The sequence below is a fragment of the Haliotis cracherodii genome, unplaced genomic scaffold (genome assembly GCF_022045235.1).
Source record: "Haliotis cracherodii isolate W230 unplaced genomic scaffold, xgHalCrac1.p SCAF_30, whole genome shotgun sequence".
Classification (NCBI taxonomy): Eukaryota; Metazoa; Mollusca; class Gastropoda; order Lepetellida; family Haliotidae; genus Haliotis; species Haliotis cracherodii.
This window is the reverse complement of record NW_027266287.1, coordinates 865,001-884,205: the sequence shown is the minus strand read 5'-3', so window position 1 is coordinate 884,205 and position 19,205 is coordinate 865,001. Positions and strand designations below refer to the sequence as shown.

General features: G+C 43.3%; 1 protein-coding gene across 1 annotated transcript; it reads right to left on the bottom strand.

The window, feature by feature from the left end:
- Positions 1–8,447: 8,447 nt before the first annotated feature.
- On the bottom strand, positions 8,448–8,849 carry LOC139476938 (octapeptide-repeat protein T2-like). The gene has a single exon (XM_071259498.1). The coding sequence runs from the start codon at positions 8,847–8,849 to the stop codon at positions 8,448–8,450; it is 402 nt and encodes a 133-aa protein (XP_071115599.1).
- Positions 8,850–19,205: the final 10,356 nt, after the last annotated feature.

Here is a 19,205-nt window from a genome sequence, read left to right as displayed (position 1 = left end):
TGGTGCTGACAAATCAGTATATAATCAGGATGGACTTGGGATTTGAACCACTAGATCCTGAAACGATCAAGGGACGCAACTCTGAAAAGCCAGATGATGGTCTTAGACCAGTGTGCTACCGGCATTAAGAGCATGTTTGCAAAGCTAACGAACCGAAATAAGCAAGGGTGCTTGAGGCTGCATATAGCTGCTCGTTATGCTAAATGATTTTCGTGCTATAATGAGAATCATTGCTGGTATCCTCTGGCGTTGTTGCGTAACAATGTCTCATGATTCTCCTCTGGCCAGAATGCAAGCTGTGGAGGATGCAGTCGAAGATGCAGTGACGGGTCCTGGGTCACCATGCATGTTCCACAGACCCAGTGATAGGTCCTGGGTGATCATGCATGGTCCACAGACCCAGTGATAGGTCCTGGGTGATCATGCATGGTCCACAGACCCATTTGGGGCTCCCGTTGGTTTTGACAAAAACAGTATCCAGATTTATTTTAGAAAGTGGCCATTGTATCATCAATGAAATGTATTGCATGCACACATCTTACGATTAGCTATTTGCCATGCATCTTATAATACATAAATTGAATTGAAATGCATTTCCCTCAATGCATTCTTGTAAACGGTTCTTGTGTGTTTTCCAATTTTCACTATTTCTACTTGTACCATATGTTCCCTATTTTTTCACGCTCATTTTTTGGCGAACATCTGTATGGGCACTATTTGTTAATGATTCATCAACTCATGCTCATGATATATTCGGAATGGTACTATCAACTCATGATATTGTCGGAATCGTACTATCAACCCATGATATAGTTTTAATCGTACTATCAACTCTGCTTTGTGCAATGATTTCTATTGGATATGGAAAGGGTTTTGTCCCTTTATTTTCAGGCGAACAATTGACTTGCCTTTGCATGTGTTTGCGGGACAGGATACGTTCGCGTACACCTGATGATAGTGATTCCTAAACACATGTTCATGATACGGAATAGTACCATTGCCTTTTTTGTGCAGATCTTTCTTCTGAATATGGAGAGTTTTTTGTCACTTTTATTTATAAACAACATCTGTGTATTGGCGATGTTCTTGTTCGTACTCTGTGTCACTACTGTGTGTAAAGAAAGAGGAGATGACACATATCAAGACTTACATTCACGTGTTCGTTCTGTGATTTTGTAATAGGGGGAAAACGATGTTTCCTTTGCACATGCATTATGTGACTACAATGAACGTATCCTGAACAATTGTGTGATAAATAATACATCTTGGTCGGCTGAAGTATACAGTTGCAACCTACTCTATTGTAAGTCAAGATGGAAATATAAATAATCAAATCCTGGTCAGACAAACCACTGGTTGATATTGTGAGCAACATCCCATATTGTCAGGATACTATACGATGAGATCCAGTGAGAGCCCCTGGGTGATCATGCATGTACCACAGACCAAGTGACAGATCATGGGTGATCATGCATGTTCCACAGACCCAGTGACAGGTCCTGGGTAATCATGACTGTTCCACAGACCCACTGACAGGTCCTGGGTGATCATGCATGTTCCACAGACCCAGTGACAGTTCCTGGGTGATCATGCATATTCCACAGACCCAGTGACAGGTCCTGGGTGATCATGCATGTTCCACAGACCCAGTGACAGTTCCTGGGTGATCATGCATGTTCCACAGACCCAGTGACAGGTCCTGGGTAATCATGCATGTTCCACAGACCCAGTGACAGTTCCTGGGTGATCATGCATGTTCCACAGACCCAGTGACAGTTCCTGGGTGATCATGCATGTTCCACAGACCCAGTGACAGTTCCTGGGTGATCATGCATGTTCCACAGACCCAGTGACAGTTCCTGGGTGATCATGCATGTTCCACAGACCCAGTGACAGGTCCTGGGTGATCATGAAATGTTCCACAGACCCAGTGACAGTTCCTGAGTGACCCTTCCTCTTCCACAGATCTATATCCCTGGGTGACTGTGCGTGTTCCATACATCTAATGCGTGTTACTTGCCCCGTGGATCAAGATACTATCACAGCTGCAGCGACCCAGTGATCGTAGCAAGAAAACAGACACAGACTCTAGGTGTCAATTGGCTTCTCCGGTACTAAATATATTACACCTGCATTCAAGACCCATGCCCAAGTATGTGCTGATACAGTAGCGAATAGTTCGCCAAGGTGATGATGTCCACGGTAAACTAAATCAATAGAACGTCACACATCAAAGTTTACACGACCATTTTATAATAGATGTGCCTTTGTTGTCCTCCACTGGCAAACTATTGCCCACATCCCCAGGGCTCTTGCAACAGCAGTATAGAAGAGCCATTGTTAACGTACAGATACAGTAGGATATAGCCTGTGTCATGATCAGTTAGAGCTACAGAAATCAATACGTTCAAGACAATACAACTGATGCAAAATTGCATACATATTTCAAGCAATTGAGGGTGATTATTGAATAAACAAGGGATGCTTGAAAGTGATGGACGTGCTCATGGATGGGAATTTAACGCTTTAGATGCAATGCTACACTTAATATCTGGCCGACTTGGAAGGTTAACAGGCATTGAACAAAGAAGACGAGAGTTAATATTATGTTATGTCGAGGCATATGTCAGAATATGTCTCAGAACTGTAACAGCAGAATATAAATAATCAAGTCTGGGTCAGACAAATTAATAAATGGAGCACGAGGAATTATCGACGACGTCGGGGGGTGTGGTGGGGTGGGGTGAGGTGGGGGTGGTGGGGTGGGGTGGGGGGTGGGGTTGGGGGGGGGGTTAGTAAATGAGTGTTGTTTCAAGCCGCAGTCAGAACATTCCAGGTATTTCAATGGGATTTGTAAAGGATCTTTGGCCAGCCAAACCGGTGGTTGAAAGGGTGAGCAAACGACCAACGTCATAGTGCTGATGTAACCCACACCGTCAGTGACGACACGCGACCAGTAACGTCGCACATTTAACCACCTGAACCCCGTGTGTCTTTCCATGTACATGGGTACTTGGTTTATTTTCTGTTCGGAATCCCTCCGGGACTTTGGAAGCAGACATTCCGGTGGTTCGGTGAATGACTAACTGCCCATGCCGCCAAGCTTGATGACGCACACAGCTCACGGCTGTCGGAGGCCGTTGACTGATCTCAACTCCGAAGCCAGGGAATCAATGGTTGCAAGACCGATGTCAGATAAATTAAAGTTAAGAATGTGTATAAATTCCAATTGATAGAAATTGCACTGTTTTGCAATACAGCATATAAGATGTATATACATTGTAGGATATTGCAGCCAGTATGTTACACACATATGTAGTGGTCAACTCAATAATCTAACAGTGGTTCCGGCTTTTGACTATCAAGGGACATAGGTGGTCCTTTTGCCCGGGGTGTTGCGTACCTTAGACGTGTTAGAAACCTGTGGACGGGGTTCGAATCCCAGATTCACCGTGAATATTTTTATTGGTTGTCAACTGCCCCGTGGAAGAAAACACTGAGGTCAAGCTTCCCTCCTACATCAAGATGACACCCCGTGGTGTAACTGACATCTTGTTCAAAGCACTGTCGTCGTTGTGTGTGTTGCCGTGGTTGTAGATGCAGACTTAAGTCTGTTGGGTAAAATAACTTGAAGATGACCTAAATGTTATTGTGTTGCCGGACTCTGATCACTGTCTCTGTGTTTTAAACAAACAAAGGCTCCATCATACAATATTGACTCGGGGTGAAATGCAAAACCCTTTTCCTAACGTTCTTTCTGCATGCAAGGAACTACTTGAAATAACGAGCGTAAGGTTAACTGCCCCGTGGAGGAAAACATGGAGGTCATGCTCCACTGCTTCGTTTGTTTGGACTATTTTCAATATATTCGTGCGCGATTGTATTTATCATTAGTCTATCGATTGTTTCATTGTGGGGCTGGCAGCAGACTGAGGCATCACTGTCAACCTGTACGTTATCAGTACAAGGAGTATCGTGCTGGTTTAACCCACAAACATCTGACTCGTGAGTTAGGAACAGTGTTCAGTTTCAGCTTGATGCGGAGGAAAGCCCAAAGGGTGCAGGGATAGAGATTACCACTTTCTTGACACCCCTGAACACGAGCATGGCGCTGACAAACCCGGAAATATAATCACGATACACCGGGATTCGAACCCACGATTGCATGTGTCTATCAAGCCTAAGTGACGCAACTTTGCATATAGGATTTCGGAACATTAGACGCACAAGCCAGATTTAACCTTAGAGGAACATGTATCGAGATTTAGATGACGATATCTTTTATTGTTTCTTACCATTTGTTTTGGTTTTGAAATATGAAGGTGTGTGCTTAAAAAAATATATACATATATATATATATATATGATTCCTATTAACGTTCTAGCAATAGACAGCCATAACCACAAGAAGAATGGCAATCTCATCGTCTGCCACGGTGCGTTCAGACAGAAAGGTTTACACCTATCTGGTCATATTAATCTGAATTGATCTTGAGTATTTTTTGTTTTACTTTTGATGATACAGGCGTAAAAGAAAAAAATCAACTTAAGAAACCAGAGAGAGAAATGGCGTCTTAATATCATTGTTTTTTTATGATCAAGACATCGCGAAAAGAAAGTGATTTATGCTGTAACTAGCAAAAGACATAAAATGATAATGATGACGCTATACGGTGGATGAGGCGTAATAGGGTTGCGTTCAAGATTATTGCTGTGTGTGTGTGTGTGTGTGTGTGTGTGTGTGTGTGTGTGTGTGTGTGTGTGTGTGTGTGTGTGTGTGTGTGTGTGTGTGTGTGTGTGTGTTTGTACTCTTCTGGACTGATGCCGGTTTTAAGTGCTAGCCTACTGAGATACGATGCAGCTGTGTAACATGAATACCCCACTCAGACACAGTATACTGACACCGAGCCGACCAGTCCTTAGTGTATCCTCTTAATGCCGAGCGCCAGGCAGGGTAACAACAAGTACTATCTTTTAACGTCTTTTGTATGACGCGGCCTGGAATCGAACCCCTGACGTTCCGCTCTCCGGGGGACGCTCTATCCACTGAGCCATGTGAGGCGGTCCGTCGGTCCACGAGCAGACAGGCAATTGAGTGCATGGACCATGGACCTACCCTGTCGGTATACGATTGAAAAGACTTGTGGTTGATAGCGAGAGAACATAGAGCGAAGACACAAGGATTGATTTTGAGGAACAACACCGATGATGCACGGCGCCTTTCAAATTTACGTCTCTTGGATTAATTTAGTTTCACGACTGCCGCCATGAAACAGAAGAATGTTTGGATATATCGTCTACAATTAAAATTCCATCGCTCACGATTAACTTCCGTTGTTGTTTAAAGGGTTAATTACATAACTGAGCAGGATAGCATGACAACAGAAGTGTCCTGCCATTGACCCGGTGGCTGGATGCATGACTAAGCACCTATGTTGAAACAACGCATTCCTGTCTGGGAAGAGAAGGACACGAATAAACAGTGTTGAATAATTAACATAACCTAACAATGATATCATAATTATGTTAACACACAGAATTCAATATGTCAAATTGTGGAATCTATACGCTTGGGAATACAGCTTATTAATACTTCACAATAAATCGAACTGTTTGCTCCAAAAGTGCATCGCATTGTTTATGTTCATCAAGAGAGGGTTGTGTTTTTGAAGAACAGTACAACCTGAAGCAGAACCAATTGATTTACCACGAGGTACTGTCTGCATGTTACAGTAAACTACCGTTATAACGAACACAAAGGGACCAGAAATTTTAGTACGTTATAACCGTAGTTCGTATATATGCAGCATATATACAGAAAATGAACGGGACCAAAAAACAAACCAGTTCGTTATATCCGTCAGTTCGTTATAACCGTACTCTACTGGATTTGGCTGCAGGAATGAATGTTTCTCTGAAAAACCCGAATTTCAAGAAAGTGGCATGCACAGATCGCGAAGCTGGTGGTATGTGTGTGTGTGTGTGTGTGTGTGTGTGTGTGTGTGTGTGTGTGTGTTGGGGGGGGGGGGGGGGTGAGGAGTGGCAGGTGTTTGGCATGGGTCAGGGTTAGAGGTGGGAGTGACACAGGGGTGCCATTATTTTATTGATAGGTCACACACATATAGAGTCGCATTCTCAACACCCAATAGTGCAATTCTGTTGCATCCGTAATGAACCAATTAGACTATCATATGTCATGTAATGTACGTGCATAGGACAAACCACTGGTTACGAACAGGCGTGTGATTGGGTACCCTTTTACACCACAATCAGTGTTGCGCTTTTCATTTTCTTTAATGGTCGTTGTTCATTTCTCCAGTTTCATAAAATCATCCAATCACTAAGACATAGGTCTGAACAACATGTTCTTCAACTGTTGATCACATTGTGAAAGTGCTCACACCTTCTGACGCTTGTTGGCATATGTCCATGTTTGACACAGTACATACCTAGGTGACCATCAGTACTGACGTAGAGTTGTGCATTGCTCACTTTGTCACTGCATTCATTTAGCATTGTGTGCTAGCTTGTGACCACAACAAGTTCTGTACTGTTCAAGTTCGATAACAACGCGTGACATTATTAAAGCAGTTAATAATTGATTTCCAAAACCTTTACCAGAATCAAATAATCTGTATATACATCGAACTAAAACTGTATATAAATTATAGCGACAAAACTAGTTCCATGGCCGTATGAAATCTCTACAAAAAGAGTACAATGAACATTTCCGACTTAATCGTAAGATGCGTTTATGAATCACTTTCAAATAGCGATGATATGTAGTGTTTGCGAAATTGTCACACGTCACAAGTACAAGCAATTAAACGTCAATGAAGTGTTCACCTGAGACATACCACGGGACCATATGGTGCATGTCAAAATAGGGAATTGCCTAAAGTAGGGCATTAGAATAATGCCGACCGCAGACGCTCCACACAATATCAGAAATTTCTTGTTGTACATGATGGCGATCACTTGTTCTCCAAAGCTACAGGACCACATTTTACTGCATCGAACATAATTAATCAAGAATTCATTTAATGCAATCAGACACAAGGTGTAACTTTCATTATAAACGTGGGTCCCTGACTTTTCACGAGTGGCAAACATTTTACACAGTGAAATATACTATTTCTGTAATGTCACTCCATCTTCACCTGCCTCCCACTGGTACGACCACCATCGACTTCTACAGAACCGACCTTTCAGAGCAGCACGGGGACAATTCCCCAGGCGACCCCTGGGATAAACATAAAGTCTCACGTCACAGACCTTGTCTGTTCCTTAGCGATACAGTAATTGAGGCATTTGCTGTCGAAAGCAAGTTGGCAACAATGACCTTGACCTGATCTGTCCAACATGTCAACTGTGTAAGAATAACACTACAACACAACGGGAACATTCGCTGTTACATATCAAATCATTTTCAACCTGAGATCCGATCCAGGAATGTTTATAATTCAATTAGGCCTGGCAACATTAATTATTTATTCTTTCGGGAGTATATTATTTAGTTTGATGAATATTCATCCGAAAAAAATCTCTTTAGATTCATTATTTCTGCTCATCATGGTGTTCATGTGGAATGGAAGCACGTGATGTCGTCGATATTAACCTGACGTAAGTGCATTCGCATGTCTGCCCAAAACCTGTTGAGGTCACGTATTTCAACATCATTATTTTCAGATGGCCCCGACGGTTCCTAATAAATTTTATTGAGCACCGGAGATTCTACAGCATCCACTATTCTGGAACACGTCATGCTATCCCCTATAGCGTTGCGAGATTTATAGACATAGATACCATGTTTGTGTGCTGTGCTTTTCTCGGTGAATATAGGTACTGTGTTATCTGTACCGTTGTTGTAAGAAAGAGTGTGCATAGTGATAAGGAATGACATCCTTCGAAAATGCAGTCTCTCTCTCATGCCCTTACAGTAAGTGTACTCATAGCCTCTCTCTCTCTCGCTCGCAGTCTCTCTCTCAAGTTCTTTTGCAGTCTGTCTCTCTCTCTCTCTCTCTGTGGCTCTCTCGCAGTCGCTCTCTCTCTCAGTCTCCCGTAGTCGTTCTCTGGCTCTCTCGCAGTCCCTTTTTTCTCTCTCTCTAGCTCTGTCGCAGTCTCTCGCTCTCAAGCTCTTTTGCAGTCTGTCTCTCTCTGTGGCTCTCTCGCAGTCTCTTGTTTTCTTTCTCTGTAGCTCTGTCGCAGTCTCTCGCTCTCAAGCTCTTTTGCAGTCTGTCTCTCTCTGTGGCTCTCTCGCAGTCTCTTGTTTTCTTTCTCTCTATCTCTCTCGCAGTCTCTCTCTCTATCTCTGACTCTCTCAGTCTTGTTTTTTTTTCTCTCTCTCTCTCTCGCAGTATCTGTCTCTCTGTGGCTCTCTCGCAGTCTCTTGTTTTTTCTCTCTCTCTGTTGCTCTCTCGCAGTCTTTTTTCTCTCTCTCTAGCTCTCTCACAGTCTCTCTCTCTCTAGCTCTCTCGCAGTCGCTCTCTTTCTGTGGCTCTCTCGCAGTCTCTGTTTTTCTCTCTCTAGCACTCTAGCAGTCTCTCTCTCTCTCACGCTCTTTTGCAGTCTCTCTATCTCTCTGTGGCTCTCTTTTGCTGTATGTCTCTCTCTCTGTGGCTCTCTCGCAGTCTCTCTCTCTCTAGCTCTCTCGCAGTCGCTCTCTTTCTGTGGCTCTCTCGCAGTCTCTGTTTTTCTCTCTCTAGCACTCTCGCAGTCTCTCGCTCTCAAGCTCTTTAGCAGTCTCTCTCTCTCTGTGGCTCTCTCACAGTCTCTTGTTTTCTCTCTCTCCAGCTCTTTTTCTCTCTCTCTCTGTGGCTCTCTTGTTTTCTCCCTCTCTAGCTCTCTCATAGACTCTCTCTCTCTCTGTGGCAGTCTCTCGCAGTCTTTTTCTCTCTAGCTCTCTCGCAGTCTCTCTCTCTGTGTGTGTGGCTCTCTCGCAGTCTCTATATTTCTTTCTCTCTAGCTCTCTCGCAGTCTCTCGCTCTTTTGCAGTCTGGCTCTCTCACGGTCTCTTGTTTTCTCTCTCTCCAGCTCTTTTGCAGTCTCTCGCAGTCTCTCTCTAGCTCTCTCGCAGTCGCTCTCTCTGTGGCTCTCTTACAGTCTCTTGTTTTCTCCCTCTCTAGCTCTCTCATAGACTCTCTCCCCCTCTCTGTGGCAGTCTCTCGCAGTCTTTTTCTCTCTAGCTCTCTTGCAGTCTCTATCTCTCTCTCTCTCCCAAGCTCTTTTGCAGTCTGTCTCTCTCTGTGGCTCTCTCGCAGTCTCTTTTTTCTGTCTCTCTAGCTCTCTCGCAGTCTCTCTCTCTCTCTCTATCTCTCTCACACACACACTACTAAACTGGTACATTGACTTACACACGTGCACACCCCACAAACCGCCGTCCCCTCTCAGACGGACACACGTAAATGAAGACATTAACCCCTTCTACACTTGGATCATGATCGTGTCAATCTTTCAAATTTATTAATTTGAGCGAAGACGGAACACAAATCTAATTTGTCTTATTTCAAATGGTTTGTTCAACCGCAAAAATCGATACATCTTTCAGAAAGAAATTCCTTGTGTCATAATGACCTATCGATCCAATCACCTTTCATGTTCTCGTACATTATCGTGTTTTCTCGCTGGGATAGCGACGGCTCTTTAATACACACTTGAGACCTATTGCTTCTTATCCTATCTCGGGGAAATGGGAACATGTGACACGTCTCAGTTTTATTCATTAGCGAACTTGAAATGCTTTTATTCCAAACGATGCAAGAAAACGTGTTTGAAATATTGTCACAGACTTTCCAAAAGAAATGCAACTTATGGATGGTTTTTGAATTATAAAATGTCTCGGAGGAAATGGATTTTGAATTTATAGCTAAATCTGGCTACATTGAAAGGCTCGTATGCAGTCAAGGAAAAAACAACTTTGCTTTGTCTGAGATCTCGGGGGCACGCAATTCTCGTGGTGTCAGGACAGCCTCGTCATGAGTTTCACCAACCTCGGTGTATAGTGGTAATTAATGCGTTGGGTAGTATGGTAATTATTGCGTTGGTGTAGGAGAGTAATAAATGCATTGGAGTAGAATAATAGTTAATGCTTTGGAGTAAGATAATAGTTCATGTGTTGGGGTAGGATAATAGTTCATGCGTTGGGGTAAGATAATAGTTCATGTGTTGGGGTAGGATAATAGTTCATGCGTTGGGGTAAGATAATGGTTCTTGCGTTGGAGTAGGATAATAGTTAATGCGTTGGGGGTAGGATAGTTAATGCTTTAGGAAATGATAATAGTTAATGCGTTGGGATGAACGTAGGAAAATAGTTCATGCGTTTGGGGTAGGATAGTTAATGCGTTAGGGCATGATAATGGTTAATACGTTGGGTAGGGTAGTTATTATTGCGTTGCGAAGGATAGTGAGTGAGTGAGTATGGTTTTACGCCGCTTTTAGCAATATTCCAGCAATATCACGGCGGGGGACACCAGAAATGAGCTTCACACATTGTGCCCATGTCGGGAATCGAACCCGGATCTTCGGCGTGACGTGCGAAGCGAAGGATAGTAGTTAATGCGTTGGGTAGATGGTAGTTAATGCGTTGGCTTGTCCGGAGTTTGATACTCCCTATGGATACAATGTGTAGAGAATATTATGTGTCTCCAAGAATAATGCGGAAAAGGATTGCCGTAAACCTGTGATTCACCCCTGTTATGTTTTTAGGTTTGTCTTCACCAAAGTGGTAAATGTCTGAGACCTGCATCACTTCAAGCTTTCCTTCCACATCAAGATGACACGCCGTGATACAACTGTAATAATGTTCAAAGCAGCGTAAAACGCAACTCACTCACTCACTCACTCTCAAATAATCCTAGAAGCGGCGCCGATCCCAATTCAGTAACTCGCTCACATGATTCAGAAATGACGGTTTGCAGTGTGTGTCTATAGGGGCGACTCAGCAGCCGGATCAAAACGTGAGTCATCCATAGGTGGTTTGTGCAGCACGAATGTCGAAGATACTCTGCAAAACAGCTCAGTAGTTCAGGTCATCTGAGTAACTTTTAGACAATCTAAAACGATTTGAAACTTTCAAATCAACATTTTATCGTGGAATAATTTCCAATCAACTTGACATGCACGTCAATTCGTAATTTGAGTTTGAATTCAAGGATCCAGTGCTTATCCTCCCTGGATAAGCGGTGCGCCCCTGTAACAAACACGGCATGCGTGCTACGGTCAGATGCCCGCACATTAACAGAATCCATATTAACCCAGTGTTATCAACTGGCAGCTCGCGCATAAACACGTTAGATTACTCAATCAGTGCAACAGCCGCTGCCATTCTTGTCCCGTCAATCCCGCGAGATCACGCGAGGTGCGAGAGTGGGTCTCGCGGGCATGTCTGCTTGATTCCACAGCCATCACTGAAGCTGTTTTCCTGATCTTTATCAGTGGAATCGGAGAAAGGTGGAGTTTGATTAATGAGAAAATACTGGTTCCTCTTGGTCTTGGCGACCGTCAAGTATAGATTTTCTGTCCTGACGTAAGGATGACTGTCGATTCTTAACTGTGAAAGAATGCGTGAAGGAATATTCTTGTTCGTCGCCTTTTACAACATTCTAGCCAGAATGAGCTTAACGCTTTCCAGCGACTTTGAGAATGGAACTAGGGTCTTCAGCGTGGCGAACATTGTAACCCCAAGGGGCACGGGTGGCCCAGTCGACTAAGGCGCCGCAATTATCTGTGCAGAGTTGCGTCCCTTGGGCACGCCATACACCTATGATTTCGAGTTCGAAAGCAGGTTCGAACCGGTTTATGTTTGTCTGTTTAACGCCGCACTCAGCAATAGTCCAGCTATATAACGGTATAGTAAATATTCGAGTCTGGACCAGACAATCCAGTGATTAATATCATGAGCATGTTTCTACGCAATTGGAATACGATGACATGCATCAACCAAGTCAGCGAGCCTGACCACCCGATCCTGTCAGTCGCCTCTTACGACAAGCACAGTCGGTTTTCACAGCAAGCATGGGTTGCTGAACTTCAAGGTGTGTCAGCACCATACCCGTGGTCGTGGGTTTCACCGAAGTGGTAAACGTCTTAGACCTGCATCATTTCGGGCTTTCCTCCAACGTGATATAACGCCGTGGTATGACTGAATTCCTTTCCAAACGGCCTCCAAACAAACGCACGCACGTGCATTTATCCCTAGAATATGCATATAATAACATCGACCCCATTCAGTGATTAAAGGATCTGAGGTGTAGCCTAATGGTTAAAGCATTCGCTTGTCAGACTGAACATCCGTTTTAATTCTCACCATGGTTCAGTCTTTCAGAGGGGCACGGTAACGAAGCTTAATACGCAATACGCTGTGCACAGTTCTCTCCCTTGGTCGTACCAGAATCCATGTGTCGTGGGTAGAATGAAAGATTCTAGTTGTTGATGATCTTAGATCTATTTCCACCATGGTGCTTCATGAGATGTCGGGTGGCCATGGAGTAAACGGTTCACCCGTGACGCCGGAGACCAGGGTTCGAATCCCAAATTATGTCAAGCCTTCATAACCCTAACTCTGTTGCTGGAGGACGGTCGGGTAGCCCAGTGGTTAAAGCGTTCGCTCGTCACGCCGAAGACCCGGGTTCGATTCCTGACATTGGTACAATGTGTTAAGACCATTTCTGGTGTCCCCCGCCGTGATATTGCTGGAATATTGCTAAAAGCGGCGTAAAACCATACTCACTCACTCACTCACTCACTGTTGCTGGAATATTGCTTACATCGAAGTTAACATGTCCACCTCAGTCACTGTAACTGGATCTTGTGCAAGCAAACAGGTGGTTGATAGCATGAATACCAAGCCCTCACGACGACACAATATACCAACCAGCTGAACATAATGTCTAAAGGAAAAGTCCAATGGCATAGGGGCAGTGGGCCAAGTGGTTTAAGCGTTTGCTCTTCACCGGGGTTCGATTCCCCACATGAATACAATGTGTGAAGCCAGTTTCTGTTGTCCCCCGCCATGATATTGCTGGAATATTTCCAAAAGCGGCGTAAAATCATACTTACTCACTCCTATGGTACAAATCTGACACAAAGAGTCTGTCGCGGTAACCCATTATAAACGTCTTCTGGAAAATACGGTTTTCTAGAAAATGCAATGTTTTAGAATCTCCCACAGGAGTCTGTCGGGAGCGTCTGAAAACATTTCAATCAAGTTAACCATGTGTAACAGGCTTTTGTCTACATACTAACACAACCTGTCGTGTGGGTGCAATATTTATGCTGTAATTCAATAAAGAGCTCCCAGACAAGTCGATGGTGCGGGCAAGGGCCCGTTCCAGAAAGCGTTCGCCAGTTCTTATTTCTATATCTTGAAAACTAATATACACTGTAAAAATGTGTTTAGATTCTAAATACAAACGTAACAGGTTCCTTGTCCCATTATTTGGACATGTTTAGAATTTAGAATTGTGTTTAACAGCTAAAACGGCTTTGGTTCTAAATGTGGGAAAGACGCGTATACCACCCCCACCTCAACCCCACCCCTCTCACCCTCCACCCACTTCAACCCCTTGAAATTCATTGTAGTGTTTAATGAGGAAACAGACGTAGAGGGACCAGTCGTCTACGGCGCCGCGATTCGCTGTGCAAAGTTGCGTCCCTTGGGCACGCCAGAAACATATGATTGTGGGTTCGAATCCCGGTTCGCCCCGATTTGGTTTCAAGGCTTGTCAGCGCCATACCCATGCTCGTGGTAAACGTCTGAGACTTGCATCTCTTCGGGCTTTCCTCCCACATTAAGCTGACACGCCACGATATGACTGGAATACTGTTAAAAGCGGCTTTAAACCCAACTCGCTCCTGTATGAGAGAAATACTATTATTGATATTAGCATGAACACATTTATGAACACTTTTAACACTTCGACGGGATACGAATTAACAACCTCTTGTAGTCTTTCACGCTACCAGCTGTGCTACGGAGACTGCTGTCGCCGAAAGTGTAAATTTTTCTTGACACCTCTAGCTTGGTTTATTTGGTTTTATGTTAATATTGTATCACATTCGTTGTCCTGGTGGTGTATGTGTTATACAAGTGCCTGTGAATCTGACTTACACTAATTTCAATATATATTATACATCTCATCCATATTTGACTTGACCCGTGAAGATCCGGGGTAGAATAGGTCTTCAGCAACCCATGCTTGCCGTAAAAGGCGACTGTGCTTGTCGTAAAAGGCGACGACGGTTGCCGTAAAAGGCAACTATGCTTGTCGTAAAAGGCAACTAACGGGATCGGGTGGTCAGATTCACAGACTTGGTTGATGCAAGGTTCGCGTGGATCGATGCTCATGATAGCAATCACTGGATTGTCTGGTCCAGACTCGATTATTTACAGACCGCCGTCATATAGCTGGAATATTGCTGAGTGCGGCGTTAACCAACAAACCAACCAACCAACCAACCATATTTGACTTCATGCCAATGATATGCATTTTATTTAAACATTCTATGTATTTTTTATAATGCACCGTGATCATTTTGTCGTAAACATGTGTCAACTCTAAACATGTCAAAACATGTTTAAACATATTTAAATTAAGAGGGCGTTGTGTTTAGGTGGTGTTTAGGCTGTGTGTTCAGACCCTAAAGGTGTTTAGAAAGCACCTGTCTTAAATCTAAACACAGTTTTGACATTAAATCAGGGAAACATCAGTCATGTCAATTATATTGTTCTGGATATTTTATGCTCTGTCAACTCGAACGGTGTACTAGCGAGGGTACATTTTTGTTCTGTCGCGTTTTTCTTTTCCTGAAATCATAATTTTAGAATATGAAGGCGAGACGTTTTTGAAAGCTGACATCTGATTGGCTCAAAACCTCGCGCATCCTCAGTTCGACTTGGGGTCATCTGACGCGACCTTCCTTTGGAGGTGTAGCAGATCTTCACGCAGAGAGGTATCAGAGGTCCGATCTTAATGCGATTGATATGACAGTTGTGTCATGTGCAGAAAGGGAATTACATTGTCACGTGTTACTCCAAGTATTCCAGCCTTCGGGTAATCGGTCGATAGCTTCCTTTAAATATATTGACAAAAAAGTGTCGATATGGTCGCAGTTTTATGTACTTAACTGCACTGAGACAACACGTGGTCGAATGATATCTTATTAATTAATTAACTCATGATCATTGTGTCCTCTTGTTCAGCTGTGCTGAACTGCCGGGAAGAGAGGTCAGATGGGTGTACCAGTGTAGCATCACGTACAACGTTATGGGTGACAAGTGACAGTACTTTATTGGGGTATAACGGTGCACTATATCAGAGTATACCGGTACACTATATCGGGGTACAACGGTACACTATATTGAGGTATAACAGTACACTATATCGGGGTATAACGGTGAACTGCAGGACAGAAAGATGAGATGGGTGTACTAGTGTAGCATCATATACAACGTTATGGGTGACAAGTGACAGTACTTTATCGGGGTATAACGGTGCACTATATGGGAGTATAACGGTACACTATATCGGGGTACAACGGTACACCATATCGGGGTATAACGGTACACTATAACCATGTAAATCGGTACACTATATCGGGGTATAACAGTACACTATATCGGGGTATAACGGTGAACTGCAGGACAGAAAGGATGAGATGGGTGTACTAGTGTAGCATCACATACAACGTTATGGGTGACAGTACTTTATCGGGGTATAACAGTGCACTATATCGGGTTATAACTGTACACTATATTGAGGTATAACAGTGCACTATATCAGAGTGTAACGGTATACTATATCGGGGTATAACGGTACACTATATCCATGTAAATCGGTACACTATGTCGTGGTATAACGGTACACTATATTGGGGTATAACGGTACACTATATCCATGTAAATCGGTACACTATATCGTGGTATAACGGTACACTATATCGGGGTGTAAGGGTACACTATATCGGGGTATAAGGGTAGACAGTTTGTGTCTACGTCTTTTTACACAGAGAATGACGATATGCAATCATAATGTCAATCATGGTGATTCAAACGTATGTACAAAAAAATTTAATAAATTAATAATTAATAATTTAAGTTGATACAGTTTTCACCTCACCACAAGACATGTTATCTGAAATAAAAACATAAAATGAATAATTGTGTATGATATAAGCACTATTTAAAACGTATGGCAAATGACACGTATGACAAATGTAGGTAAACCGCTTTATCATATAATGGGTTAGGTTTCTCGCCAAGGCTCGCTAAATACAATGTTTATTCCTAATGCAGGATATTTACCATCCCCAAGCACACTCGCGTGATAACCTCTATGTATCTTTATTGACGAAACGATCGAAATATCTAAATATCACATAAAACAAAAGTATCAATCATTAAAAGTTGCTCCCCCAACATCGCATATATGCGAAACAGGATCTAGTTTGAAAATAGGCACTTACTGTGTGGACCTGTCACAACCCGTAGTTTAAAAACACTTGTGTATCACTATGATAACACAAGTTTTAGAAAAAAAAAATAAAATAAAATAAATTTGTAAAATCTTTTTGGGGTCAGATATGAAGTTCAGGGTTCGGTATAGTTTGAAATTACCACTGATCAGTTTTTCATTGGCAATTAGTTATGGTGTGTGTGCAATAATGTTTTACCATTTAAATCTTGACCTCAAGAGGACTTAAACTGGTCAGACTCTTGAAGATCTGCCAAACGTACATGTCGACGTGTCTGTAGAGGAATATAAACGACGCCGTGCCAAGTATAAAAACACCCAGCTGTAGACAGAGTTACATGAAAAATAGCGAGTTATTTTTCTCAAATTCGTTTAGTTTAGTCACAGAACGAGATGCTGTATTTACACAGGCCGATGAATGAATGTATATAACAAACAAGTTAAGATATATTAACACACAATGATATGCACTTTGTTGTCAACATGTTAAAATTCAAAATATGGTTAAACTCTAAACATGTTAATTATAGTAAAATTCAAAACTTTTTCAGATTATATGGGTGTGATGATGAGGTGTTTAGGCTCATATCATGTGTTTAGACCCTAAACGTGTTTAGATAAAACGCACCAAATGGGTATTCCGTTTACGATTTAAACACATTCCTAAACATGTTTAGGCTTGTTGAGATATAAATGCAAAGGCCACTGAACCCTTGAAGATTCGGGTTAGAATATTTCTTCAGCAACCCATGCTTGCCGTAAAAGGCGACTATGCTTGTCGTAAGGGGCGACTAACGGGATCGGGTGGTCAGGCTCGCTGACTTGGTTGATGAATGTCATCGTACCTAATTGCGTGGATCGATGATCATGATATCAATCACAGGATTCTCTGGTCCAGACTCGATTATTTACAGACCGCCGTCATATAGCTGGAATATTGCCGAGTGCGGCGTTAAACAACAAACCAAGCAACCAGCCTAAACATGTTGAGGTCTGAACATTTGCGCGAGGAAGAGTTAGACGCAGAGGGGGGACAGAGCTTGCCAGTCCTGGTAATGGGTTTAGAGAATATACCAGGGGTCAATGTAAAATAACTGGAATCCCATCAAGGACCTACACGCTGCACTGTAAACTGATCACAGACGTGTCAGAGCACTTTTACCGTGTCCCTGTTTAAGACGGGGCTTACCGTAGTAATGAATGACTGAATGAGGTTTCATCCCGAAGTTCTAGCGGGGTCACAATTAGACGTACAGCTGGACGACGTGTTCGGATCAAATGCTCTCATCATTGATTTCCCACAGATCGGTCGGAAGCCAGGGATGCTGTCAAAGATGCAGACTGAAACCGGTGTTGTAGGTGACGTAAACAGACCGTCTTGAGTGAGTGAGTGAGTTGGGTTTAACGCCGCTTTTAACAGTATTACAGTTATATCGAGGCGTGCCAGCTTAATGTGAGAGGAAAGCCCCAAGTGATGCAGGTCTCAGACGTTTACCACTTCGGCGAAACCCACGAGCACGGGTATGGTGCTGACAAACTTAGAAACAATCGGGGCGAACCGGGATTCGAACCCACAATCATAGGTTTCTGGCGTGCCCAAGGGACACAACTCTGCACAGCGAATCGCAGCGCCTTAGACGACTGGGCCACCCGTGCCCCCAATATAAACGGAACTATGTGAAATTAAGTCTTTGGTAGGCATTTAGAAGTTTGAAGAACATAAACAAACTGCACTTTTTTATGGGTATCAACTTCACAAAGTCCATGGGCTTCCAGAGCCCGACATTTGCAGATTTCTTACAAAGAATAAAGAAGGGGTAAAGTGTCATGTATTTATATGAGTGAGTGAGTATGGTTTTACGCCGCTTTTAGCAATATTCCAGCAATATCACGGCGAGGGACACCAGAAATGGGCTTCACACACTGTACCCATGTCGGGAATCGAACCCGGGTCTTCGGCGTGACGAGCGAACGCTTTAACCACTAGGCTACCCGACCGCCCCGTATTTATATGAAATTGAAGAACACTTGTACCAGAAGTCTTCCAGTTACGAAACGTTGCTGACATGAGCCAATGCAAATACAGCATTTGTCAATTGGATCAGTTTTTGATACCCTTCTAACGCTCATTTTCCGTGTCAACAATATGTTTACTAGTACGTGCATGTGACGCTAACAGGAATCTCCCGCCTCTGAATCGGAAATGTAAATGTCAAGGAGATGATGTATTCAAATCAGCCACACTTCATCACTGAGCAGGAGGAAGCCATGTGTTTCCCCCATTACCATCAGCTAAAATTGGGACGTCGACAACGGTGTTCACGTCAACAACATTTCTGTCGCTTCGTCAGGCTGGAATAGGCCACTCTGGCCACCGAAGCACTGGGGCAACCGGTAGCTGATGAACCAATCAGAAAATCGATACAGATCAATACTGGGGCACTAGGTCGACTGCTGCAATCATGTCCCTTCTGTACTGGAATCTCCGCCATCACACCTGTGCCCCCATCGCCCGCGGTCACTAATTAATGGCTGTTTCTCGTTAAGCCAGGCATCCATTACTACTCGTGTCATTTCTGGACCAAGTGGATGACTAGGTTATGTCTTAGCGCAGGCATTGGTTGTAAAAGAAATAGTTAAGTCCACTCGTTTCGCGATATAACTGAAATACGGATCCGAAAGACATTTAACATCTCTATTCAGAAATTCTGGGATACGACTTCAGTATTATTTGGAC

Bases quoted from the DNA above. Each gene is read 5' to 3' on its own strand.
- LOC139476938 (XM_071259498.1), bottom strand. From the start codon at position 8,849: ATGAGAGAGCTAGAGAGGGAGAAAACAAGAGAGCCACAGAGAGAGAGA.